At 40.9% G+C, this 27,872-nt stretch overlaps 2 protein-coding genes across 2 annotated transcripts; one reads left to right on the forward strand and one right to left on the reverse strand.

Moving 5' to 3' along the window:
• Nucleotides 1-1,890: 1,890 nt before the first annotated feature.
• Nucleotides 1,891-14,855, reverse strand: ndnl2 (necdin-like 2). Its single transcript, XM_082146049.1, has 11 exons — nucleotides 14,739-14,855; nucleotides 14,357-14,419; nucleotides 14,048-14,161; nucleotides 13,241-13,304; nucleotides 13,026-13,105; nucleotides 12,600-12,694; nucleotides 11,049-11,128; nucleotides 10,920-10,962; nucleotides 10,771-10,833; nucleotides 4,782-4,896; nucleotides 1,891-2,072 (listed from the first exon to the last, which is right to left on the reverse strand). The coding sequence occupies exons 2-11, from the start codon at nucleotides 14,405-14,407 to the stop codon at nucleotides 1,977-1,979; spliced, it is 801 nt and encodes a 266-aa protein (XP_082002175.1). The 5' UTR covers nucleotides 14,408-14,419; nucleotides 14,739-14,855; the 3' UTR covers nucleotides 1,891-1,976.
• Nucleotides 14,856-15,353: 498 nt separating this feature from the next.
• LOC309481211 (mitochondrial carnitine/acylcarnitine carrier protein) lies at nucleotides 15,354-25,472 on the forward strand. The gene is made up of 9 exons (XM_082146048.1): nucleotides 15,354-15,581; nucleotides 16,186-16,260; nucleotides 17,323-17,450; nucleotides 17,670-17,760; nucleotides 20,460-20,577; nucleotides 21,548-21,620; nucleotides 21,694-21,803; nucleotides 23,049-23,170; nucleotides 24,984-25,472. Exons 1-9 carry the CDS (start codon nucleotides 15,471-15,473, stop codon nucleotides 25,044-25,046), a joined length of 891 nt encoding a protein of 296 aa, XP_082002174.1. The 5' UTR covers nucleotides 15,354-15,470; the 3' UTR covers nucleotides 25,047-25,472.
• The last annotated feature ends 2,400 nt before the right edge of the window (nucleotides 25,473-27,872 follow it).

The raw sequence follows: 27,872 nt of genomic DNA on the forward strand, positions 1-27,872 counted from the left end.
TAAACTAACCCCTGCCTCATGTCTGTGCTAAACTAACCCCTGCCTCATGTCTGTGCTAAACTAACTCCTGCCTCATGTCTGTGCTAAACTAACTCCTGCCTCATGTCTGTGCTAAACTAACCCCTGCCTCATGTCTGTGCTAAACTAACCCCTGCCTCATGTCTGTGCTAAACTAACTCCTGCCTCATGTCTGTGCTAAACTAACTCCTGCCTCATGTCTGTGCTAAACTAACCCCTGCCTCATGTCTGTGCTAAACTAACTCCTGCCTCATGTCTGTGCTAAACTAACCCCTGCCTCATGTCTGTGCTAAACTAACTCCTGCCTCATGTCTGTGCTAAACTAACCCCTGCCTCATGTCTGTGCTAAACTAACTCCTGCCTCATGTCTGTGCTAAACTAACCCCTGCCTCATGTCTGTGCTAAACTAACCCCTGCCTCATGTCTGTGCTGTTGAAGACACATTCAGTGCTAAACTAACCCCTGCCTCATGTCTGTGCTAAACTAACTCCTGCCTCATGTCTGTGCTAAACTAACTCCTGCCTCATGTCTGTGCTAAACTAACCCCTGCCTCATGTCTGTGCTAAACTAACCCCTGCCTCATGTCTGTGCTAAACTAACTCCTGCCTCATGTCTGTGCTAAACTAACCCCTGCCTCATGTCTGTGCACTGAACTACAGCCTCCTTAGCACCTGTGGTCCTGCTCTCAAACATACATGAAGAGAATAAACACTGCTATTTTGTGGAATTTCTTTAGGTATGGTATATCCCTCCATATAGTAGAACTGAACGCAAGAGAACAAGTTCTAGTTATGCCACTGCCACTAAACAAGTCTTTTCTGGAGTATTTCTATGGTCCCATCACAATATATATCTCATAACTACATTACCAGAACTCTACATCTGCAGATTGTAGATACTGTATGTTAGAGAAATTGATTTATTAGGATTAACCCCTTGAGATGAACCATCTCGTTCTCCAGGGGGTCCTGTACACCACACAGTGTGTAAGTCACTTCCAGAGGGTCCTGTACACCACACAGTGTGTAAGTCACTTCCAGAGGGTCCTGTACACCACACAGTGTGTAAGTCACTTCCAGGGGGTCCTGTACACCACACAGTGTGTAAGTCACTTCCAGAGGGTCCTGTACACCACAGTGTGTAAGTCACTATATCAAAAACACAACAAAACAAGACTAAAAATAAATGAACAATACAAACAATAAAACACAAACATTAATTGAAAAATAACACCACAAAGTTGAAATAATAACTTATAATAAATGTACAACAAAGTATCTGTATGTTATAAATAAACATCCAATATAAAAATAAACCTTCAATGATAGCATGTACAGTCCGACGCAAAATGAGATAGTTTGTTTAAACATCCAAAATAATGTAATAGATTGAATTATTCCAGTCTGTTGGGCCTTTAAACAAAAGCTCTTTTACCAATTTTTTAAAAAATATTGTTGAAAATAACTAGGATATTTAAAATAAATACATTTAAATATAAATTAAAGCCAATGAATATGTCGTCTCAAATGCAAAGATGAAAACTTCACTCTAGAGAAAGCTATTGCTGATTTCCTTCTCATCTTTCTTCTGTATTTATCCACTCCATGTCAGGGCTTTTGCATTCCTTACATACATTGCACACATTTAAGTGTATTCATTTTTCATTATTACTATTTTCAACATTTTATAAATATTCCAAAGTCATCAAAACTCATGTCAGCAAAATTGTGTATTTTGAAGCAGTGATCTGTGAAATGGCATGACTGGAATAAGCTGTTGATTATAAAGGTGTGTTTCTTTACTTCTGGCCACACTGCAGACTTACACTTGGAGTTCGTGGCGTAATCCACACCAGACACTGAACGCAGTAGATGAGAGAATTGGAAAATAACTTTATTTGTTTACAAAATACAAAGAAATGTAACAATGAAAGCAGTTGAGTGCACATAACAGCAGAGTTATGATGATGTCCTCTGGCTGCTGGTGTCCACAGTGCTCTGAGTGCTGGCCTCTCTGAACTGCTGAGTCCAGCTCTGAGGATCCTGCTCGAACAGCTGCCGGAGAACACACACACACACACGAACACACAACACGGTTACGCACTCCGTCCAGATACATGTGTTCAACTGAAAGGCATTACACTCATGCATAAATCACCACGGCTGTTCAACAGTCATTTTAAGGGTAAACATGTCAGGGCCGTACATCAGTAAAATAAATAAAGCTTCTTTTAAAGACCCTGTGCAAAGCAATGTCTGTTTATTAGCGGGTGCAAACACAACGGGGTGAAAGAGACCAAAATGTAACATGGTTGGGAAAAGACATTTGAAAAAGAGAGCTCAATAGTGGTAATATTAGGGTTAAGTATATATATATTACCGGTATATATATTTTAGTGCTGGGCAATGATTAATCGCATCCAAAATACAAGTTTGTGTTTACAATAAAATGTGTGTACTGTGTATAAATATTTTGTTCACGATTTTTTTTAATTAATATTTAAAATATATATAATATAAATTATGTATAAATATATATACAGTATATACATGCAAATATTTCTTAAATAGGTATGCATATGTACGGAAGCCCTGAACCGCAACGTAAAAAAAATAATTTTGAGAACATTTCGAGAATAAAGTCGAAACATTACGAGAACACAGTCTTCTATAGACCTTTTTACATTTCTTTTTAGGAAATGCGCACGTGAAGTCAAACTGCCTCGGTCATGGATGTAAACATCTAACCGGGAACACTTCCTATAACACCCGATGTACTCGTTACATCACTGGAAGAATGGCATCTATGCTAATGTTAGTCTTTCTGCTTACGGTATTCCGAGGTTTACTGAAGTCAGCCGGATCCGGGCCGTATCCAGACCAGATGGTGGACCTGTGCCTAGACACGAACACAACGCATCCCTGAAGTGTCAGTAGAGATTGTGTCAACTAGACTTTCCCCTCTGGGTCGAGAACACTTAACAGTAACCGTACTGTCCCCCTCTTCACTGTAAATCCTTCCTGGATACATTTTAAGTGCATAATTCTGTATCCAAACATGTGGTGCATTTACTAAAAGAAAAAGAAAATAGAACTTCTACGGAACACTAAACTATATATGGGCTATTCTCGAAATTTTGACTTTAATCTCAAAATGTTTCGTCTTTAATCTCGTAATGTTAGATTTTTTTTTTTTTCACCGATTTTTGTATATTTAATTTTTTTGCGGTTCAGGGCTTCCGTACATATGTGTATATTTATATATACAAAATAATTTACATTTAGTCATTTAGCAGACGCTTTTATCCAAAGCGACTTACAAATTAGGACTTACGATAATTACTTACAAAATAATTATACACAGTATACACACACATATATTATGCAAACACACACTTTAATTTTGGATGCGATTAATCGCAATTAATTGTTGCCAAGCACTAATATATTTATATAATTATAAACAGGGTATTAAATAAAAAAATAAAAAAATCAGTTATCCATGAAAAAAAAAAAAAAAATCTATATCTATACAGATCACTGTGTTTTGCTTGTATTTATCAAGCCACTTGTCAGCAGGATATACAGCCCTACTCCTCCGCACATCCCCTGACGTGTCCTCGCGCTAGAGTCCTGCACGGGTTCGGGTACCCGTGATTTTTGCTGAAACGGGTGAAAAATATCCAACTGTGTCGGTTACGGGTGCGGGTCGGGTCGGAAACGGGGGAAACACGGGTTTAAAACAATCACGTGCAAACGTAAAAATATAAGCATATTTTTAGGAACACATCTACAAAAATATGCCTGTATTTCAAGTTGATAAAATAATTTTAAATCCACATCAGTTTATTTGTGCCCACGCCCTCCCAGGATCTCTATACCTACTTTCACCGCGCGTCGTCGAGATGGATGCTGAGGAGTTGAAGAAAAGAATAGCTAGTGGAGATTGTAAAGTTGTCGACAATACGTCATCAAAAATCAAGTCCAGTGTGTGGGAGAAATTTGGAGTTATCTGAAGAAAATATTGTGAAAGGCTTTGCTGCATGCATTTTCGTGTTGGATAGCCGGAAAGGTGGAACTTCATCCCTGAGGAAGCACGCAGTAACTGTGGTAACAAAGCAGTTCTGTCGAACAGTATCTTTCAAATTTAACACTGTGTGGTGTATGTGTGGTGTGGTGTGTTTGAGCCCAAAATTGTCAGTTGCGTGGCAGATATAGTGTTGTAGCCGCGTCTGTTCCACTGGTAAAGCCAGGTTCTTCATGTTCCGGCCTTTTGACAGCTTCGGCCGAAGTTGTCCTTGTGTTAATGGTCATGTAATAACTTCTGTATGACCTGGCAATAAACATTTTTGTAATTGTGTCTATAATGTGATAGTCTAAACTGATTTTATTTCAGGTGCGGGTCGGGTGGTCGGTTCTATTTTAAGCGGGTCGGGTGCAGATTTTAATTATTGCTGCTGTCGGAAACGGGTCTTTAAGCACTGCGGGTACGGGCGGGTGCGGATTTACAAAATCGGACCCGTGCAGGACTCTGCCTCGCGCGCCACACTTTGAAAACCCCTGCTTTATTAATATATGTTAAACAAGGGTGGGTGCGGGTACATTTTCAAAAATGAATCTAAAGTGTCCCTCTCAAAAATGATCAACAATAATATTGTGGTCAAATTATAGTGATAAATGCCCCTTTTTACATTTGCTCCCTGCCTGAGGAACTCTCTGCACATGTTACCAGGGTGAATGTAACATTAGTAAAACTCAACAGACCTCTCCAACGAACTCCAGCATCTTGAGTTTGGACACCTCCTTCTCCGCCCGCAGACCCCAGCGAAACTCATACTCCACCGGCTCTGTGTGAGGAATCTTCACATACTCCAGATACCTGAAACACATGAGACACGTGACATGAAGATCAAGAGGTTTTGCTAATGTTAACAGCGGTCAAAAGAACCTTCAGTCCTTGTGTTGTCAGCAAAGGGCTTTAAAAGAATAGTTAGAAATGAAAACCCTGTCATCATTTACTCTTCCTCAAGTTGTTCCAAACCTGTATGAGTTTCTTCTTCTGCTGAACACAGAAGATGTTTTGAAGAATGTGGGAAACCAGACAGTTGATGGACCCCGTTGACTTCCATAGTATTTCCTTTTCATCCTATGGGGTCCATCAGCTGTCTGGTTACTGACATTCCTCAAAACATCTTCTTTTGTGAAAGTACAGGTTTGAAACAGAGTTTTCATTTCTAAGTGAAGTATTCCTGTAAGCATTACCAGCTAGGCTCTATCTAAAGTTCTCATTTCATTAACAGTCCCTCTTGAAACAGTTGCTGAATGCCACTATGGTTATAGTCATAGAAACATGTCAGGAGTCCTCTGATGAAGATCATGAATCTGTTTCTGTCTTCATTCTGCTGGACCCTTTATTGTCTATGGTGTGATATAAACCAGCTGTTCATGGTCTGAGGAACAGCGGCTCTGAACACACCACCTAACCTGGGACTCAAACACACAACCTGTGTGTTTCAGGGAGTGTGTTCTCGAGACACCAGGCACTGTTGTGTGCGGATGAGCGGCCGGAGCGCGTTGAGTGTTTTCTATTAGAAGTGTGTCGTGTTAGCGGCCGGCCCCTAAGTTAATATTTAATGATCTTTGCAATGGAAGTGAATCAATCATTCAAAACTAACTTTAGCTGGACAATAACTTTATTCTAGAGCTGCTGTAAAGTAGTGATGTATGTCTCGAGACCGGTCTTGGTCTCGAGACCACTTTTACGTGGTCTCGGTCTTGTCACGGCCTTGACGGTCTTTGGTCTTGGTCTTGTCTTGGTCTCGGACCTCTCGGTCTTGTTTAGGTCTCGCTGTCTCAGACCGACATAGTGGTCGGGGGATTTAGCAATACAAAACTACAATATCCACGACGACACAACGTTCGATAATGCAACATTATTATCCGCAACGGAACGGATTGAAGCGCGCGTCCGAGTGAAAGTTCGGCGTGTGCGCGAGCCACACCAGAAAACATTTTATCCGCGGCACTGATCGCAGCGGCAACGAGCACTTTGATCACTTGATTTAAAAAACACATATCAGTGACATGATGGGTTTTAACTTCATTCAGGAGATTTTGGGTAACTGACAGATGACTTTGAGCGCACCGCCAACGGTGTGTGTGTGTGTGTAACCATAGCGACAAAACGACCAACTTTCGGATCCTGCACTTAAGCCTATAATTTTGTTTTTAAACATTTTATTATGTATTTAAAAGTTGCAGAATGGATTCATTTGGAGACTCCGAAATCGGCAGAGATAGGCAGGCATTTGCTTAGATGAATTTGTGTCTTTGATATCTCTCTCTGTGTGTGTGTGTGTGTGTGTGTGTGTGTGTGTGTGTGTGTGTGTGTGTGTGTGTGTGTGTGTGTGTGTTTGGTGTTTGATTACAGTATTGTATTTAAGATGGTGTTAGACTAAATAAATGGTCTTTTAAATATCATCTGCATATCTCCATTGTGTTGACTAAACATCTTTAATTTGATGTTACGATTTCATCTACACATTAAGTATAATTTCAATTGGTTACATATTTCTCATTCTTTAGACAGTTGTTGGAGGAGCAAGATGGTGTTGGAGGTGTTTGATGTTTTGTCAGATGAACCATCAGTACCAGTCATGTCAGTCCTCAACAGTACACAAAAGTTAAGGGAGTCTCAATCCTCTAATAGTGCAGTAACAGCCGTCATGCAATTCCTACACATAGTTGATCTCACCCAGTCTGCAAAAACATTCACAGTGAGCTCACAGTCACACACAGTCTCTCTGTATTGTTCTGCCTGTGTAGTTGAAGTAATACCGTCTAATTGAATGTAAACTGCGGCTGAAACCTAGTATGCTGCTTTTCTTGAATTCATACAAGTTATTGCTTAGCTTCAACACTAGTCTGTTTTTTTTCCCTCCGGTCTCGACTTGGTCTCGGTCTTGGTCTCGACTTGGTCTTGGTCTTGACTTGGTCTGTCTTGGTCTTGGTCTTGTCTTGGTCTCGATACCCTCTGGTCTTGGTAGTGTCTTGGTCTCGGTTTAGGCGGTCTTGACTACAAGTCTACTGTAAAGCCTAAACTATCTCTGTTACTGTAATTTCCCATTATCACTGTAAAGCTGCTTTGAAACAATCCATATTGTTAAAAGCGCTATATAAATGAACCCTATGAATATTATTTCTCTCTCATACTGTGATCAGAATCCCCATCGGATCACAAGGAAGTTATTTCAAACACTCACTGGTGTCTGAAAGTGAGTTTTGAGCTATTATTTATTTTAAATGTCTTAAACGTTGAAGTTAGCTGGTAGCCGGTTATGATCACATGAGAAATGAGCAGCGGTGTTGAGCGTCTCCTGACTCTGATAAACTCTGCCTCTGTTTATGACCACTCAAGCCCCAGTCGGCCCGCTTCTGGATCCAGGTATTCAGCGTGCCAAACCTCCGGCCGATGGCCCGATGAGGCCCTGGTGAGGCTCTGATGAGGTCCCGGGGGCCCTATCTTGCACCCAGCGCAATTGACTTTGTACACCGACGCATGTATCATTCCTATTTTGCTCCCGACGCACAGCGGACTTTTCCCTCCACAGACGCACGTCGGTAAACTAGGAAATGCATTTGCGCTCCCGGGGGCGGTTCAGGGAAAAGAGGAGGCGTGTTCTGGCGCAAACGTTCCCTGGTGCTATTTTGCAGTTTCAGAAAACAATTCCGCCACAGACCAGGAAAAACCTAGTCTAAAGTCAGTGGTAGGGCTGAAACGATTAGTCGACAATAAAAAATTGTCGACAAATATCTTTGTTGTCGAGTAGTCGTTTGATCTCACATGACCTAATGTAAGGGCCTGCAATATCGCGATGTGACCGCTACGGCACTGTAGCGCTAGAGTGTAATGCAGCCGTTACAAATGCTATTGCGGTAGAAGAAAACACAGCGCGAATTATGACGGAGTGCAAACGAATCCGAACTAGCAAGGTGTGTGAAAGTTGCACAAAACTTCAAACCAAGAATGCTGTCGTGTGCAATACATCCAAGGCGGAACTTGCTTTTCACGGGAGCACAACATGCATGTTAAAGCACTTAAAGAGGAAACAAGAGGTGCTGGTGAGAGGGAATGTTCTCCAGCTGGAGCTAAATAACTAGCAGTAAATCTCTTTATTAGATAGGCCTAATGCAATACTACTAATAATAGCAATAATATTAACAATAATAATATAATTACAGTAATGTAATTCCATCTACACCACATCACTGGGACACATCATACAGGCACACGGTTTTTCCTACCACTGCTATGCTGATGACACGCAGCTCTTCCTCTCCTTTCAACCAGATGATCCCACAGTAGCTGCACGGGTCTCAAGCTGTCTGGCGGACATCTCCACATGGATGAAGGAACATCACCTGCAGCTCAACCTGGCAAAGACTGAGCTTCTCGTCCTCCCTGCCAATCCGTCTCTACAGCACGACTTCACCATCCAGCTAGAGTCATCATTAATCACCCCATCAAGATCGGTCAGAAATCTTGGAGTAACGTTTGATGACCAGCTGACCTTCACAGATCACATTTCAAAGACAGCTCGATCATTCAGGTTTGCACTGCACAACATCAGGAAAATCAGGCCTTTCCTAACTGAGCATGCAACACAACTCATCGTCCAGGCCCTGGTCATCTCTAGGCTTGACTACTGCAATGCTCTTCTGGCTGGACTTCCAGCATGTGCAACCAAACCCCTACAGATGATCCAGAATGCTGCAGCTCGTCTTGTCTTCAACGAGCCCAAGAGGGCCCACGTCACTCCTCTGTTCATCTCTCTGCACTGGCTACCTCTCGCTGCTCGCATCAAGTTCAAGGCATTGACGCTTGCTTACAGATCTATCACAGGCTCAGCTCCCTCCTACTTTCACTCACTCCTACGAGTCTACATCCCTACCAGACACCTACGATCGGTCAACGAGCGACGTCTCGTGGTTCCATCACAGAAAGCCACAAAATCACTTTCCAGAACATTCTCATTCACAGTTCCATGCTGGTGGAACGCTCTCCCCACCCTCATCCGGAATGCAGAATCCCTGACAACATTCAAAAGACAGCTGAAAACCAATCTCTTCCGTGAGCACTTAACCTTATAGAAAAAAAAAAAAAAAGTGTTTTCCTTTCCCTTTGTAACCACTTATCAGGCTTATGCTACTCTGAATAATACCTGAACTTCGTACTTTGAGCACTTCTTGCGTTGTTGTTGCTTTGGCCTCTTTATGATGACTCGCTGAATTTTGTCCTAATTTGTAAGTCGCTTTGGAGAAAGGCGTCTGCTAAATGACTAAATGTAAATGTAAATGTAATGTGATGATTTATTTTTGCATAGAATAAAGCTTGATCGAGCTTAGGAGTCAGGGCTGGTTTTATTATTGTAACACTATTAGGTATTACAGTATACCTAATTATTATTGTACACTTGCCTGTATTTTGTTCCATATTCATGAAGACTTACAAAAAGGAGATGTTATGAAGAATATCATGTCAGTTCATTTTTAAAAGGTGAATGAGAATGTCTCTGTCAGCTCAATCGTCATGTCATTTTTTTTTTTACATTGTATTCTTATAATAATTGTTTGCAGTTTAAGTTTGTATGTAATGCAGCTGATTATTTTTTTGTTTATTTTTTTCTATTGAAAGAGAACATAATATTTAAGCAATGCTTAGAGAGCATTTGTTTGTGATTTGAGTTGGACAGAAATCTGAAAACTTAAAGAGAATGACCTGTTTAGTTGCTCAAAGTTCATTAAAACAACCATTTCAAAAGCTGAAGTGATTTTCTTTTTTTTATATTATAGTTAGAATATGTATAACTCAGTGTTTTAACTAATTGAAAAAGCTGAATAATCATTCCAAACTTACTGATTAGCCAGCGAAATAATCGACGATTAGTCGATTAATCGTTCTAATAATCGTTAGATTAATCGATTATCAAAATAATCGTTTGTTGCAGCCCTAGTCAGTGGCGCGTTGCACATGTTATTCATATGCTATATTAAGGGCGCATGCTTGGCCATAATCAATGTAGCGTGTGCACAACACACACACTTTGCTTCTCTCATCTACACAGAAGCAGCAGTTCTCATTTTTGCAAACCATACATAATTACAAGGAAAAATATTAACACACGAGGGAAATCTTTGTTGTGGCCATGAAGATGTGAAAAAAATAGGCATAAATCTAGCTTACACATTTACCCAAATTATCATATGCCTGTTTAACCGAAGCTAATCTGGGTGTGTTTCTCCATCCCCAATGTCACTTCTCTGTGTTTTACGGCCCTGACGAGAACGTCGGTCTCCTCGGCTGTGAACCGCTCAAATCCGCCGTTATAATAGCAATCCGCCATGGAACAAGCGCGCCTGCTCTTAAAAGGAATGTGAGATGACGCTCTGATTGGTTTATTTCATGTTACGCCCAAACCACACCTATGAGTAATGAAGCTACTTCAGACCAACACATTTTAGATTTGCGCGAGAGTCATTTATCCCGCCGGTATAATAGCAACAGCGCCGAAGACCCGCCCACAAAGTTACTTGTGTTTCGCGTTTTATACTTGTGTTTCAGATCGTTAAAATAGGGCCCCCGATGTCCCCGGAGGAACAGTGAAACACGGCTTTGTATTGAAAGCGAGGGCTTGGGAAACACACCATTTAAAGGAAGCCAATCATTTTGTTGCAGAAAGACACGTTCACTTACTTCTGCCGTACAAACTCATCTGTGACCACCTTCTTTACATCACCGAACTCGTCATGCTTCTCCCTGTGAGGACACACCAGTGATTTATTAAAAAAGAAAATAAGCTAATCAGTAAAATGACTTTTTCCAAAAGGATCTTGTCCACCAACCCTGGATCCACGCGCAGCTTCTTGAGTGTATTCCACACCAGATCTGCAGCGTTCATGAAAACACATGAACACACATCAGAAAGAGATCAGCAGTGGTGTAGTGTGTGTGTGTGATGATGAAGCACTCACTCTCTTTGATGACACCACCCTTCATGAAGATGACACTGAGAATGACGAACAGCAGCCCCTTCTTCTGGGTTACAGGACGCCTGTGTGGACAGAGGAACAGCTGGATACTGCACGTGTGTTTGAGTCTCACAAACACTGCTTCTGTCTGTCTATATCCAAAACTGCAGTGACACATTTTCATGGCAACAGAAAGTTCAATAGATAGTCTGATCAGAATCGTCACATTCCCATCATTGCTCACACAATATGTGTGAAACAGGCCTGAGCGATAAAGGGCACACGCCACACTGATGTCCCCTGCTACCTTAGCTCATATGTTCTGGATATGTCCTAGGCTGTCTGTTTGTTGGTCGCAGATTTTTGTGTCTTATTCTAGAATATTCAGGAAAGATGTTTGTGCAAATCCTTTAACTGCCATCTTTGGTATTGTGTGTGAAAATAAACACTTTGTCAAAAGGTGAACTGGACTGTATAGCCTTTACTTCTCTGCTGGCAAGGCGCTTCATTCTGATTCATTGGAAACAGTCCTTCCCACTTCTGTTAAACAGTGGGCCAGAGATGTGTTACAATTCCTGAGTTTGGGAAAAATAAGACTTAATTTAAGGGGCTCTGGGTCTAAGTTCACTGTCATGTGGCATCCTTTCATAAATCATCTCCAAAACCAATTCTAACTGTAACTGGACGAACTGATGCTGTCGTCAGGTTTTGCCTCTGATCTACTGATGTTATTCTTTCTCTTTCTCTACTCGATGTAAAAGCACAATGCATGTCTGTATGCATGTTGTGTTGTTGGTTGTGTTGTTATGTGAATATGTATGTTGATTGTTGTTTAAATAAAAATGAACATAAAAAAAAAAGAAAAGAAATAAAGGTGACTCGACTTAAACCCAGATTGACAAAATACAGTCATTTGTAAGTAGAACTGCATTACTACAGAAGCACAACAAGTCTGAACTAATCTTGACAAACACAGCACTAATGAGGGACTGAAGTCGAAGCGGACGCATTTCAGCCGCTCGTTTACACGACAGCAGCGTTTGAGGGCCTGAAAACACACACTTTTGAACGCGATACAGTTATCGTCTCCATGTAAACTACAACATGAGTCTGAAAACGGTGAAGTCACGCACATCACACACACACACGAGTCTATAGGTGTGTGTGTGTTTCTTTACAAAGTGACATCGCCGACTCCTGGCCTGTCATCAATAATACAGTGTGTTCAGTTGTTTTTGTAGATCTGTGTGAACGGAGATCATTACGACAACCTTGTCTTCTGTTCGCAAAAAAACACAAAGGAAAAGCCTTTCAGTGTTTAGTCCATCGCTGTCGTGTAAAGGTCTCCTCAGACTCTGGGTAATGTTGGGTTATATGCTCGAATATTTCATTTGTGCTATTTTACTGACTTTCTATCTTCATTTTATGGAAGCCTTTAAAAAGCACTGCATATTGTTTTCTTTTGACTAATACATACTTGTACATGGAAGCGTGTTATAGTAGTGCTTATCCAGAGAGTGTGTGTGTGTGTGTGTGTGTGTGTGAGTGACTTACATACTCACAGGCTCTCCTTGAATGGGATCCAGCTTATTGATCAGGATATAAATGTGATTTTTGGGATCAGTCTCCACCAGCTTTAGTCCAAACACCTGCATCACACACACACACACACACACACACACACACACACACACACACACACACACACACCTGTCATAAATACACCTGTATCCATAGTATGGACACCATTATTATGGTAATAAAAAGACTCATGAATGACACACACACGAGTTGAGCTCTGCTCATATTCACACTATAAAGGCCCTTCAGTCGAGGTGTTCAACACCTGCATCACACACACACACACACACACACACACACACACACACACACACACACACACACACACACACACACACACACACACACACACACACACACACACACACACACACACACACACACACACACACACACTACCTGCTCAAATGTACGACACACTCGGTTCATGATGTCTGTGTAGAGGAGTTTGTAGTCCTTTATCACATGTTTGCCAATGTCTGCAGAAATCAGTCAAAAGACAGACAACAATGAATATGTATTAAATTTTAATAAAATGTTTCTATAATGAATCATGATTTCTCTGTATGATAGGGATGTCATAAAGCGTACTTCACTGACTACAGAAGACAAACCTGCTCTTCGAATGGGGATTTTCTTCTGGTCTTTAATCAGGATGAACTGGACCACCTCTGCCACCTTGACACGAGAGCAGACAAACATTCAAATATAACTATTATGATCAACATTAATATAACATTTTGGCTTGCTTAGTTGGAGAAACTTAATATTCATCAATATCATTGATCTGACGGCACTGGCACTATTGGACGAGAACTGAGCTGAGCGGATGATGATGACATCACTGTGCAGAGCTGCTGTATAGCCGAATTAAAATCATTTCATATTTGATGAACTTTACACAGTTATTGAACTAAACTGAATTATCACTGAACTCATTCAACTAACTAATGATTAAATAATGTTTACTATTGTTTTCTTAGAGCTGCTTTACAGCAGAATTGAATTCTGATTGCAGGTTTAAGTGAGCATTTGATTGGACAGAAAATCTGAAGAGCCGAATGATCAAAATCCAAGATGCCCATTGGTGGACGAGAGAGACTGTGAATCTGAGTGCATATATCCAGTATATGTGAAGCTTGTCATTGTTCTGGAGCACACTAGCATATAGATAAGTAAGCATACTTATTCATATTAAGCCAACATAGCATATTCATACTAAAAGCTAGAAAACTTCAGTTGTGATTTCTTGGAGCATTCGAAATGTTTGAGTTTGGGATGTTCAGTGTTTATTGAAGCTCAGCTGAAGTCATGTTCACTGAAATACACATCTTCATCAGTGAAGAACCAGCTTTAACTCACAGTCAGACTAACTCTGTCACATGATTCACAGAAGAAAAGGACAGAGTATCATAAAGCACCTTGCGGTCGATCTGGTCAGATGTGAAGTTCTCTCGGGCTCTCTGGACCTGTGATGATGTCACCTGGCTGAAGGACGCCTCCTCCTCATCCTCATTCAGTGTCGCCTGAGAGCGCTACACACACACACACACACACACACACACACACACACACACACACACACACACACACACACACACACAATCATTGACAATGTGTTGTGAACTTCTTACCAACGCAGCTCTCAAAATTCAGAATTTAGGTTACTCTTCTGTTTTAAAACAAGAATATTTTGTTTATATAACGCGTTTGTAAATGTGATTTCTTACTCTCTGAGTTTTGTTCTGAGAAGCTGAAACCGCTCTCTTCCTCTGAGACATAGCGATCGATCCCTGTGTTACACACACACACACACACACACACACACACACACACACACACACACACACACACACACACACACACACACACACACACACACACACACACACACACACAATGGAAATAAATACATAAATACATGTAACGTTACCGTTTCTCCGTTTCTCTCTCATTTTGGATGTTACAAACGCAATACATACGTTACGCGTTACGATATTAACATCAGGACCAACAGATTCAATGATATAAACTATTAACATTACATATGTTTGAGTAAATGACAATGATAGTAATAACAACACAGGAAAAGATGTTTAAAACAGTTTTCACCTGTCAGTGATGCTCTATCAGAGCAGTTTCCCGGTTGTTTCTTCTTCTTCTTCTTCTTCTTCTTCTTCTTCTGCTGATGAATGAGAGTGAGCTGAAGCTGATCCTCGTCACACCGCCGCCATCTACAGGACAACAGCGCACAGCACAGACATAATACACACTTATTTATTAATAAATAAATAAATTTATTTATTTATTTATTATGTCTATGTTTGCCACACGCTACTTCGCCGTGTGGATATGGAAGCTTGTTTCTCCATGGAATAAAAAATAAAAAAGGTAATTGCGACTTTTTATCTCACAATTCTGACTTAAAGGCGAAATCTCATTCATCACGGTGCGCTTTTTTATAGCGTATAGATGGCGACTGTACATTTTAATTTACACACAGCTGGCTGGGCGGAAAATAAAACTTTGTGTCGAGTCAAAAATAAAGCACTAAATTAAGACGGACATTTTCAAAAAGTGGGGGAACAGGCATACACTTTCGGGCTAATAACAATAATGATCATTTATTCTATTTAATTCTATTTATTCTACGTGCAATTCATACCAATTGCCGTTAGAGGAGGCAATTGTAAAAGGTTGAAAGATGTTCTGCAAGCTCAGGGAAATAGTGGTGAAGTCCACTGAAAGCAGATGATCAATGAAGAGAGCGCACAGACACTCAGAGGAGTAGCCTAGTTGGGGTTCTTGAATATTATATTCTGTAGTAGGCCTATAGTAGTAATAATGGATGCTGTCGAGTCCGACAGAAGGGTTTCTCCTCTGAAGAACTTCGTGGCTGGAGGGGTTGGTGGGCTCTGTCTCTTATTCGCTGGACACCCGCTCGACACTATCAAGGTAAAACTTCCCCAAGATTAACAAACAGAGCACAATTAAGAGGAACATACATTGACAAGGGTGTCATTTATAAAGTCATATTTTTATCTGCTTTAACATGATTTAGCAGGAGCTTTGGGGTGATACATTCGGCATTCATCTAGACAAACATAATAATGCATAATAGTGCTATTCTGATGCTATAATATGTAAATAGAAGACCAGAATAGATCACAATTATTGTGCAACATTAATTCAGTTCTGGTTTATATGACAAAATTCACTCAGCTGCCAAATATTTACAGACTTAAGAATAGTGCATGAATGCATTTGACTGGATTTCTCTTCACAATTCCTTCAGTAAATGATTGCTCAGCAGTTTTAGAGTGGTTAATGTTTCGAGGACAGATGAAGTAACACGGTCACACATTTGTGACAGTAGTGATATGTTATCCAAAGACACAGAGGGAGCGAATAAGGCAGATAACGCCAGCTTTTACTGACATAGGGCTATCAGTTTTTATTAGACCACGCTTTATCTCGAATTGTTCTCCCTCCAGATAAATGTGTCTTTCTTCACAGTGCTGCGAGTTATGTCATGTTTTCAGTACTCATGTTTCCACAGGTCCGTCTGCAAACTCAGGGAAGTGTTGTCTACAGAGGAACATATGACTGCCTCCGAAAGACTGTTTTCAAAGAGGTAATAGCTTTCTGTAAGCTAATGCTTTTGGAATAGCACACATAAAGTGTCCCCACTACATGACAGATCATCTGAGAAACTAACAACACTGACAGAGTTTTGTTACAAGAACGTTCTCCAAATATTCAGTGTTGGTCTCAATATCAATGCAGAAATGTTTTCTGAAAACACTTGCAAAGGCTGAAAAAAAGTTACTTAACAAGAGTCAAGGGTCAAGAGCCCAACTAAAGCAAACGCTGATCACCATGATAGTAACATCCAACGAAACAGTCATTCATTAACATCTAAACCTCTGTTAATTCTCAATAAGAACTTCTGTAGACGTCTGACAGAAATAAAATCAGTCTGGTTAGTAATAAGTGAAGCTGGTAATGCTGTTTGTGGAGTTGTTTAATCAGATCTTCAGAGAGTTAATGTCTTTTATCTTCAGTTCATCTAAGGCTGTGTCTGAAGAAAGTTGTAGTTTGTGTTCTTATTTCTCTTTCTTTCAGTGCTTGTTCACAGCAGGTGTTTGAGTGAAAGAATGTCAGGAACATCATACTAACCTTTAACATTCTATTAGCATTCAGGAAACTGGACATTTCTATGTTCATTGACATTTCTATGTTCTTGGAATATTACAAATCAACATTCCTAGAATATTTAATTGTTAATCAAAATTAAGTTGAAAGAACGTTTGAGGAACAACACACCTTCTAAAACACGTTCCTCTAACGTCAAGAAAACTAGACATTTTTTACGTTCCCAGAACCAACACTGAATTAGTGAAAAAGGTCTATATATGTAATTATTAAAACATTTATTCCAGTCATGACAACTCTCTGGATAAATCTTTAGTGTGTCATATTTATATATGACAAGTGAAATATTAATTAAATACTTTGATTGGATGCACAACCTTTGACGTCAACAACAAAGGATATGAGAAGTGAATTTAAAAGCACATATTTATATTGCTAACCTGATGTCTGCAAAGTCATCACAGCAGACATGCGACTCAACAGCTGAGAACCACTGATTCATTCACAAACTCTTTCTTTTACCCTGTTTTACTGTCTGCAGGGGGTATTTGGCCTGTATAAAGGGATGGGTGCTCCGCTAGCTGGTGTCACCCCGATGATGGCACTGAATTTCTTTGGCTTTGGGCTGGGAAAGGAACTTCTGCAACGGGACCCCACTGTACCAATCACGTTAGTACAGCAGAGACACGGGACGTTTGTCATTTAAAATGATGTCAAGTCTGTGCTGAATATGTCACATTTAACACACTCAATTTCCATGATGTGTCTGAAGGTACAATTTGTAGTCTTAATAAAAGCTCATGTATGTTCATCTTCATGTAGCTGAAGACAGCAGAAGGTGAACAGATTTGTTTCTCCTCCTCTTTCCCGTGGCTTTATCTCTGTCAGGTACACACAGATCTGCTTGGCAGGGATGCTGGCAGGAGTGTTCACCACTGTGATCGTGGCTCCTGGAGAGAGAATCAAGTGTTTACTTCAGGCAGGGCACATTACTGACACACACACACACACACACACACACACACACACACACACACACACACACACACACACACACACACACACACACTACTGTCATAAATACACCTGTATCCATAGTATGGACACCATTATTATGGTAATAAAAAGACTCATGAATGAAGCCTAACCAATTTACTATAGCAACATACTGTATAGCTCACTCGACTTTCATTAAGAAAAGCACAAGACTATAAGAGAAAAAAACTGTTCTTGAGAACCAAAACACTTTAAATTTAGGTAGCATAAGTAACCGAGTCGCTCCCTTTCGAGCGGTCACTCGTATTCACATCACATCGAACCAATCCATTCACGCCGTGATATGTTCAAGCCGAACGACATGTTCGATGGCCCCGAGGGCAGAAGGGCTAATGCGTGCCCTGAAGAGGGTTCAGAGATTGGTAGGAACCTCTAAGAGTAATGGTGGGCCGGGCTCTTTCAGAGGCCAGCTCCAACTATACAGAGAGGATATGTGCCTGTAGTGCAGGGACTTCCAGGTTATAAAATCTGACGAAGATTTTATCTCAGCGTTTCTCAGCGAAGGATTCTCCTGCGAAGCGAAGCGAAGTGAAGGATCCATTCCCCTGGGTACACATGACCCAGGTTCAGTTTGCCCGGCACGTGCGTTTCTCTCAGTGATCGCAGGTTGAGCTGTGCCCATTAGAGGAGGCTTCTGGCTAGCCTGTACAGAGGTCTTGACCTGAATCTGCCTTGGCAGTTTATGTAGGACACTACTATCGTGTTGTCGGACTAAGACAGGGTGACCTGTCAGGTGTGGTAGGAAGGTTTTGAGGGCCAGCAAAACCGCCATAATTTCTAGGCAGTTGATATATATTGCCAATAGACACCGCACTGGACCACGCCCAGGAGGAGGCCATGCCTCTGGTGGAGTGTGCTCTGATGCCAATGGGGCATTGAAGGCCCATTGAAGCGTAAGCTGAAGCGATAGCATCTACTATCCCTCGGGATAATCTTTGCTTCGTGACCAGAAGCCCTTTGGTGCGGCCACCGAAGCTTACGAAGAGCTGTGTCACCTATGCCAGCAAAGCGGGTTGGTTTGTGAGCAAAATAGAGCGAGTAATCTCGTTCTATTATGTTCAGTACCCATTTTGACACGCCAGGGATAGCTCTCCATGCCTTGGCCTGGCTGCATAATTTTGGGGGGCGGAACCCTGCATTTGGGCAGGGTGCCAACACCTGTGGGGTGTGGAAGAGGAAAAGTGCTCTTTTGCCGAGTATTTGTGTTTTTTATTTTGTGTGCTATAACAGCGGCTATCACGCCCATAACCTGCAATTGCAACATCTTCTCCAACAGCCGGAACTGAACAGGGTGTTTGGAGGAACACTCTGGGCTTTTTGGAGGGTGGTCCGGCCACAGCGAGACTTAACCCTCCCCTCTTCCTGTATGGATGATCAGGACTGCTTCAGTGTTTCAGGGTCCAGCATTATCCTAGGCCATTATCCTTCGCTTGCTCGTTTGCTTGCTCGCTGTTCCGCTGCTGGGCTCTGTTTCGTCTGCAAGGAAGGCTCTCTGGAGTTATCTGCGAAGTCCGAAGATCGTCGCTGAAGGAGATTAAATCTGAATCATATGGCGAAATGAGCTGCTTTTCTAGGCAGGTGCCCCGCCCCTTCTGGCGGGCTCTGCACTCGGGTCGGCAGGCTGTGCAACGATTGGTTCGCGCCGTTATGCCACTCCACCACAGGTTTGTGCAGTTCCCACTGACCAGCCAATAGCGTGCATGTAGATCAGTGCATGGCTGTGCAGTAGCACTGTGTTATTTTATAAAAGGCTTCAGTAATTGGAGAATAGGAGTTTTCCCAGACGCAATACAAGTCACCGTTCGAAAAGGAACAGCCTTTATTAAACTCAGATACTCAGGAAAACACTAGAATTAACTCCAGAGACATAAACCACACATGAACGAGAACCGACAAGCAGTGCGTCACGTTTTGTCTGTGTTTTGGTGTCATGTTCAAGGACTAGTTTGATTCTCTTTGTTTCCTGTGTTCCCGTTGTCCCTGGTTGTCATGGTAATTCATTGTTTGATTGATTAGAGTACACCTGCCTACATTAGTTCTGTTGTTCATCTGTAAATAATGCACTCTGTTTCAGTTTGTGTTATACACGCTGTTATGTTTCTCTTCTTCTGTTTGGATTACTGTTATGTTTGGATAATGCTATCTTGTTTTTGTTAAATAAACTTTTAAGATCCTCTACTCCTCCTCATCATCATCATCATCTGTCCGTGACACAATGACTAAAACACATATACATTAGAGTATACATATACACACACACACACACACACACGATACAAATAAAGGAAACTAGATAGAGGAACAGGTGTACATAATCAATTCATCAAAGAGTAACTGTTGAAACACACTAGGGAGAAATAATGAGTACCAAGGAAACTAAACTGAGTGGGGAAACAGGAACTAAAGGAAACTGGGCAACATTCTAAACCAAACAAAACCGTTACAGAAACGTGATCAGTAAATTTAGTTAAATTTACATAATGTCTGTGAAATCACATTGGGCCTAGTCACAAGAGGGAACATTTATAAATCCCTTGAAACTTCAAAACAAAGTAGAAAAACAAATTCTTTACAGTACAAGTACAATTTTGTATTTATTTGACGATTGCATGTGTGTTTTAGACCCAGTCCTCAGCCTGTCAGCTGAAGTACACTGGACCAGTGGATTGTGGACTCAGACTTTATAAGGAAAAGGGAATTTGCAGTGTCTACAAGGGCACTGTTCTGACTCTAATCAGAGGTGTGTGTGTGTGTATACTGTACTGTACTGCACTGTATGTGTGTGTTCTTCAGATGACATCATTTAGTCCCTGACCTGTAAACTAAGATTAACAGGTGTCCTCTATGGATGCTGCACAGTGACACACACATTGCTTGGCGAACCAGTTTGTCATGCCATAGCCGTTACTATGTTGTGTATTTTATCAGAAATAGCAACCCTTACAAAAAAATAAAGGATACTTCAAGTTCATTTTAATTTAGTACGTATACTAATATCAAGGTACTAGTTGTAAACTTGTAAGTGTAATATTTCAATACTAATTGTGACTAAATTTGCCCTCTTTTTTTCAAGTATACTTACCAGTAGTAAACTTTGAGTACACAACTAATTTGCAACTACATTTTTTGATTTTACTGTGACTGTATTCAATTCAATTCACATTTATTTGAATAGCGCTTTTCACAATACACATCGTTTCAAAGCAGCTTTACAGAAAATGCATGAGTCCACATTACAATTTAGAGTGATCTGTTATCAGAGATGACTTTCTTAGTTATGTATTTCAGAAATGTACATATACAAATCACACAGTTAGCTAATAATGTATTCATTTAAACAATATAATAATTTAAGTCAGAAACAATGTAATAATTTAAGTCAGAAACAATATAATAATTTAAGTCAGAAACAATGTAATAATTTAAGGCAGAAACAATACATCATGAGTCTGAGTACAAGTACAGGCCAAATATACTTTTCTGTCAGTATAGGTGAAGTATACTTAAGTGTAATTTTCTGAGTATATTTCTGAGAAGTACAAAATAGATTGAAAGTATACTTTCTTATTTTTTAGTTTAAAAGAATTATACTAAAAGCACACTTGAATAAACTTATTATTGTAAGGGAATTGTTAATCTGCCTTAAGGACCACATTTTATGAAGATGATTGTGATAAACACTAACTTATTTTTCTTTTTGATTTATTTAGATGTGCCCTCAAATGGTATATACTTTCTAACATATGACTTCTTAAAACACTACCTGACCCCTGATGGAGAGAGGTAAGAGTCAGTTTGTTGTTCTGGCTATAAATAATATCTAGATTTATAACTAATATTCTCAGATTTACCCCAGTGTTCATCATCTCAGCACGTCCAGAGTTCTTCTCGCGGGGGGGATTGCTGGCATGGTAAACTGGCTGATCGCTCTGCCTGCAGATGTGCTGAAGTCAAACTATCAAACCGGTACACAACAAACATTTCTTCTGAATATGTCAATGTCAGAGTTGGGAGGGTCACTTTAAAAATGTAATCCGTTACAGTTACAAATGACTTCATAAAACAAGTATTCAGTAATGTAATCCAAGCACCACAATATGGAAGAACTGTGATCTGATTACGTCTTTTGGATTTCTTCAAGGTCACATATGAAAATAAAGTCAAGTAAAAAGCAGTATTTAGGAGAACGATTGCCATGCACCAGTAGTGGATCACGCGAGTATCAGCTGTCACTCAGAGAGATGCGGATCAGTTCTAACGTCAACCGGATCTACTGTTAAAAATAAACCTTTGATTTTCTCTGATTTACATATCCGCACCCAATCGTCACATAACAATGATAATAATTCTAAGTGTTAAGCGTAAAGATATGTATATATTACGCTGAAGTAGGATGCTTTTAAATTAACATAAAGTAAAAGTTCTTCTTTGGCCAAATTGTATTTCCTTTATAGCCTAAACACAGGCTTTGTTTAACTAACAACAGTTTCTGTTGTCTTACTATCCACTGGAACCAGTCTGGCTGTTCTCCTCTGACCTCTGACCTCAAGGCGTTTTCTCCCACAGAACTGCAGATCACTGGATATTTACTCTTCTTCAGACCATTCTCTGTAACCTAGAGATGGTTGTGTGTGTGAAAATCCCAGTAGATCAGCAGTTTCTGGAATACAACAAACATGCCACGTTCAAAGTCCCTGAAATCTTCCTCCTTCCTCGTTCTGATGCTCAGTTTGAGCTTCAGCAGATCGTCTCCATCATCTCTACATGCCTGAAGCATTGAGGCGCTGCCACGTGAATATATACGTGATTAGATATTTGCATTAACAGCAAATGAACAAGTGTACTGTACCTAATAAAGTGGCGGTGAGTGTAGAGATAAATGCATAATAATAAATGATGTTACCCTTAATTAATTAGCAAGAATGCGGTTTTGAACATATTTTTTTTTTTTAGAATTGCTCAATAATGGAATTTAGTTAATTGTTAACCAATTGCAACATTAATAGAACTTTTATTTTACGTTTTGGTGAGACATTAAAAAAAAAAATATATACAGTATATACATACATAAATTTGTCTTTATTTAAAGGTTACATTTTTGTGAATACTTTGAATGGGAGAATTTTTTAAGTCCGGTTTGCTCATAATTACCAAGGGTGCCAATATCAGAGCTTTAAATGTGGACACTGTCCTGCGGTCTCTGTCCCACAGCCACAGACGGGCGTTACCAGGGTTTAGGAGACGTGCTGAGAACACTGTTACGGGACGAAGGAGCTCGCGCTCTCTACAAAGGCTTAAGCGCAGTCATGTTACGAGCATTTCCAGCTAATGCGGTGAGAAAACACACTCATGCAAAACATTTGACAATATCAGCACTTCATTTGGAGTTGTAGAAAATGGTTGGTGAGACGATTCAAATTTTATGGATTTCTGAATAAACAGATCTCAGTTGTTCTCAGTGGAGATAAAAACAATAACATAGAGAGGAATATGCTGCCTTAACAGGCTTCATTTATTGAAGACCAGTTACAGCAGACTGGGCCATCTGACCAGCCAGAGTCTCAGAAAGGAGGAGTTTAGAGAGACCGAACCCTTTATGGAAGAAGAGAGGTGATGCTGCAATGCATATTCACCGTTTTCAGTCATGTGACTGGTGTGGAGAGGGCAAAACATCCACAGAACTGCAGCCTGTCAAAAAGCCTGTACATTTTTCATCTCTAAAGAAGAAAAACAAAAATGTCTATAAAGTTCAAGCTTTGGGCACTTGTGATGTATATACAGAACCTGCTTCTGCATTTCAATCACTAAAGACAGCGGGACGTTCCAGTGCTTAAAGGAACACTCCACCGTTTTTTTAAATAGGGCTTATTCACTTTCTTTCCTACATTTAGATAGGTGGGCAAATGCATTTTTGTCTCAGTGCATGCATTGTTTTAGTTTGACAGGGTCGGCTGCTAGCTTAGCTTAGCACAATGAATGGAATCCTTTGTTGCCAGCTAGCATGTCCTGAGTAAAAGTGACATAAAAAAATTAAAAAACCCACCTAATTACTTCTTGTGGCCTGCGTATTCACAACAAGTACAAATAGCGATGCAGATTAACACTAGGCGATTTCCTAGGCAGATATTGACTTATATATTAAGGACTATATTAGGGGGAAGCACAGGCGAAGCACTGCTACTTGGGCGTGATATCTCTGCGCCCAAGTAGCAGTGCTTCACCTGTGCTTCCCCCTAATATAGTCCCAAGTCAATATCTGCATAGGAAATCGTCTAGTGTTAATCTGCATCGCTATTTGTACTTGTTGTGAATACGCAGGCCACAAGAAGTAATTAGGTGGGTTTTTAAAATTTTTTATATCACTTTTACTCAGGACATGCTAGCTGGCAACAAAGGATTCCATTCATTATGCTAAGCTAAGCTAGCGCCGACCTTGTCAAACTAAAACAATGCATGCACTGAGACAAAAATGCATTTGCCCACCTATCTAAATGTAGGAAAGAAGGTGAATAAGCCCTATTTCAAAAAACGGTGGAGTGTTCCTTTAAACTGCCTTAATGTACTAAAACATTGAGTTTAAAAGATTCAGTCCACACCTTATTGACGACAGTCGAGCAGAATATGAACACAATGTGCCAAATGGTTAAGCTTTTTTCTTTATAATAGTTTTCTATGGAAAACAAATGTAACATTTAATTTCCAGGTTCATCTGGTTACCTGTACATATTCAATCAATAAGGTGTATATTGAATTTGGCCTTTTCATATGACTTTCTTACTACATTAGTACTTAGTACAAACGTGGTAAAAGTGGCTGGCGGGCAGTGGCTTGACGTCACGTGAAAACTATGAATTATGAGAAAATTAAAGTGTATTTTGACATTGGATGTATGTACATAAACCTATTGTAGGAAACCTTTAAAATAGCATGATAGGGGTCAGATGATCATTGTAGGCAGAAATCCTGACCTTTCCAATTGTTCACAAACATTTTCTCACAACTCTGCATTTTGTAATGGGTCAGTGATACATTTTCAATTTTACAGTTGTTATTCGAGGGACACAGAATGCTAAAATGAGTGTTGATATGTTCTGAAAGGTTCTGCTTTTAATAGTGTTATGCTCTGTGTGTTTATCCTGTTTTTAGGCTTGTTTTCTAGGTTTTGAGGTTGCGTTAAAGTGCCTAAACTACATTGCTCCAGACTGGTGACTTCACAATGACAACTGAATGAGGGTTATTTTAATTATTTAAATACATTGTTTTTTATGTAGCATGTTTTCTGACAGCCTTTAAGGGGCAGAAAGACAAATGCACATTGGTTTATCTTTTCCTTGCCATGTAATTTAGAACAGATGACAGATGTTGTGCCTTTACAGTCAAGTGTCTTATATTTCTAAGATGCTCTCTTACAGTATGTCATGCCTATTACTTGAATGTATGTATATATCATGAATGTTATCTTATTATGTAAATTATTTGCAATTTAATAATAACAATACTGTTTAATTTACAACTGACAGTGTTTGAATTGACTGGATGTTTAAAATTGGTTTTTGCATTAAAACCATGCAATCTCACATGAGATTAATTTCTACTTGTATGTGTAAAAATAAAATGAATTCTATAGACCTATTACTTAATGTCCAAACCACAATCTTTGCACACAACAAACATTCATACTTATATGGTAGTTAGTTGGCCACCTTACAAACAAGTGAAGAGCATCTGCATGTAATCAATCCTTTATAGTCATTGTGCCTTGATCATATAATTAATTAAAAATAAAGAACTGAAATGAAAAGCACAGGTATTCAGACTGTTAACTCAGTGGACCCTATCTTGCACCCAGCGCAATTGACTTTGTACACCGACGCATGTATCATTCCTATTTTGCACCCGACGCACAGAGGACTTTTCCCTCCACAGACGCACGTCGGTAAATTAGGGAATGAACTTGCGCTCCCGGGGGCGATTCAGCGAAAAGAGGAGGCGTTTTCCAGCACAAACGTTCCCTGGTGCTATTTTGCAGGTTTAGAAAACAATTCTAGGTTTAGAAAACAATGCATGTTATTCATATGCTATTTTGAGGGCTCATGCTTGGCCATAATCAATGTAGCGTGTGCACAACACATACACTTTGATTCTCTCATCTACACAGAAGCAGCAGTTCCCATTTTTGCAAATCATACATTATTACAAGTAAAAATTTGAACACACGAGGGAAATCATTGTTGTGTCCATGAAAATGTGAAAAAATAGGCATAAATCTAGCTTACACATTTACCCAAAGTATTATAAGCCTGTTTAACCGAAGCTAATTTGGGTGTGTTTCTCCATCCCCAATGTCACTTCTCTGTGTTTTACGGCCCTGACGAGAACGCCGGTCTCCTCGGCTGTGAACCGCTCCTGGCGCGCGCCTGTCAAATCCGCCGTTATAGTAGCAATCCGCCATGGAACAAGCGCGCCTGCTCTTAAAGGGAATGTGAGATGTCGCTCTGATTGGTTTATTTCACATTACGCCCAAACCACACCTATGAGTAATGAAGCTACTTCAGACCAAACCATTTTAGATTTGCGTCGGGCGCAAGAGTAATTTATCCCGCCGGTATAATAGCAACAGCGCCCGAGATCCGCCCACAAAGTTACTTGCATTTCGCGTTTGATACTTGCCTTTCAGATCGTTCAAATAGGGCCCAGTACTTGTTTGAAGTCCCTTTGGCAGTGACTACAGCCTCAACTGTTTGGGTGTGATGAACAAGCCTTGCACACCTGGAGTTCTGAATGAATTCCATTCAGAACTCCAGGAGAGGCTGCTGCCATGAGCCCCAGAAGCCTGCGACATATGCCCACCGCTACATGATGGCCGAGCCTGAAATGGGCCAAGCACGCATGGAAACTGGAAACTCAAGCAGGGGCCAGACGGGCCTGCATCGAGAGAGAGTCGAGTTGGACACCCAAGAAAGTGGTCTGCTGAGAAGGAGTTAAGACACTCTTCTGAGCATTCAACCTGAGACCAAGAGACCGGAGGTGGTGGAGAAGGACGTCCCTGTGACGACACACCAACTCTTTGGAATGAGCCAGTCGTCTAGATAATTTAGCACACGGATGCCCTGGAGCCTCAAGGGGCCAGAGCTGCATCCATGTACTTGGAGAACGTCCGCGGAGCCAGGGCTAGACCAAAAGGAAGGACCCGATACTGATATGCCTTTCCCCCAAAGGCGAACCGGAGGAACTTCCTGTGCCGTGGAATGACCTGGATGTGGAAATAGGCGTCCTTCAGGTCTACGGTGACGAACCAGTCCCCTGTTCGAATCTGCGCCAGGATAGTTTTCAACGTCAGCATCTTGAACTTCCCTTTGTAAAGGGAAAAATTCAGGCGACGCAGGTCCAATATGGGGCGCAGACCCCATCCTTCTTTGGGATGAGGAAGTAGCGGCTGAAGAAACCGTGTTCCAAGTCTGAAGGAGGAACCTCCTCTATCGCTCCCTTCAGGAGGAGGGACGTTACATTTTGCTGTAGAACAGAAGCCTCTAGGGTGCTGTTTGTGACAGTGGGGTGAACCCCATCGAAGCAAGGAGGGTTGCGGCGGAACTGGAGTATGTATACGAATTGGATTGTGCGGAGAACCCAGCGCGACACACCTGGCAGAAGTCTCCACGCTGCTAGGTGGTGATACAAGGGCTGCGCGGGAATGGGCCCTTGTAGGGGCCTCGCTGCCAGACTCTTTGAGTGACTGCCAGCGTTTAGAGGTGGTGGGCACAGAGCTAAAACGAAGGAGGGCCTGAGGCCTCCTTTGACTGTGAAGATTGGCCCACAGGTATCACCGAGGTCTCTCTCATTCCGGGGTCTAGCATAGGGGCTGGAGCATTCGACACGAGGACAAAGCCAGATGCGTCTCCTTCCGTGGGTGAAACAGCTCAAGCGAGAAGATGCATTGAGGGGAGATAGCCTTGAGTGTCCCATCCTTCAATACAGGAAGATGGTTTTGGCAGGCTGACTCTGCATCCCCAAGCGGGGGGTATGACAGATTTTGAT

The sequence above is a fragment of the Leuciscus leuciscus genome, assembly GCF_965113295.1.
Source record: "Leuciscus leuciscus genome assembly, chromosome: 18".
Classification (NCBI taxonomy): domain Eukaryota; kingdom Metazoa; phylum Chordata; class Actinopteri; order Cypriniformes; family Leuciscidae; genus Leuciscus; species Leuciscus leuciscus.

Bases quoted from the DNA above. Each gene is read 5' to 3' on its own strand.
- ndnl2 (XM_082146049.1), bottom strand. From the start codon at position 14,407: ATGTCTCAGAGGAAGAGAGCGGTTTCAGCTTCTCAGAACAAAACTCAG. The intron at 14,162-14,356 runs GTAAGAAATCAC...GTGTGTGTGTAG, and splicing joins CTCAGAACAAAACTCAGAGA to CGCTCTCAGGCGACACTGAA. The intron at 2,073-4,781 runs GTCTGTTGAGTT...GTTCTCCGGCAG, and splicing joins TGCTGGAGTTCGTTGGAGAG to CTGTTCGAGCAGGATCCTCA.
- LOC309481211 (XM_082146048.1), top strand. From the start codon at position 15,471: ATGGATGCTGTCGAGTCCGACAGAAGGGTTTCTCCTCTGAAGAACTTC. The intron at 20,578-21,547 runs GTGTGTGTGTGT...TGATTTATTTAG, and splicing joins TGTTCTGACTCTAATCAGAG to ATGTGCCCTCAAATGGTATA. The intron at 21,804-23,048 runs GTACACAACAAA...TCTGTCCCACAG, and splicing joins GAAGTCAAACTATCAAACCG to CCACAGACGGGCGTTACCAG.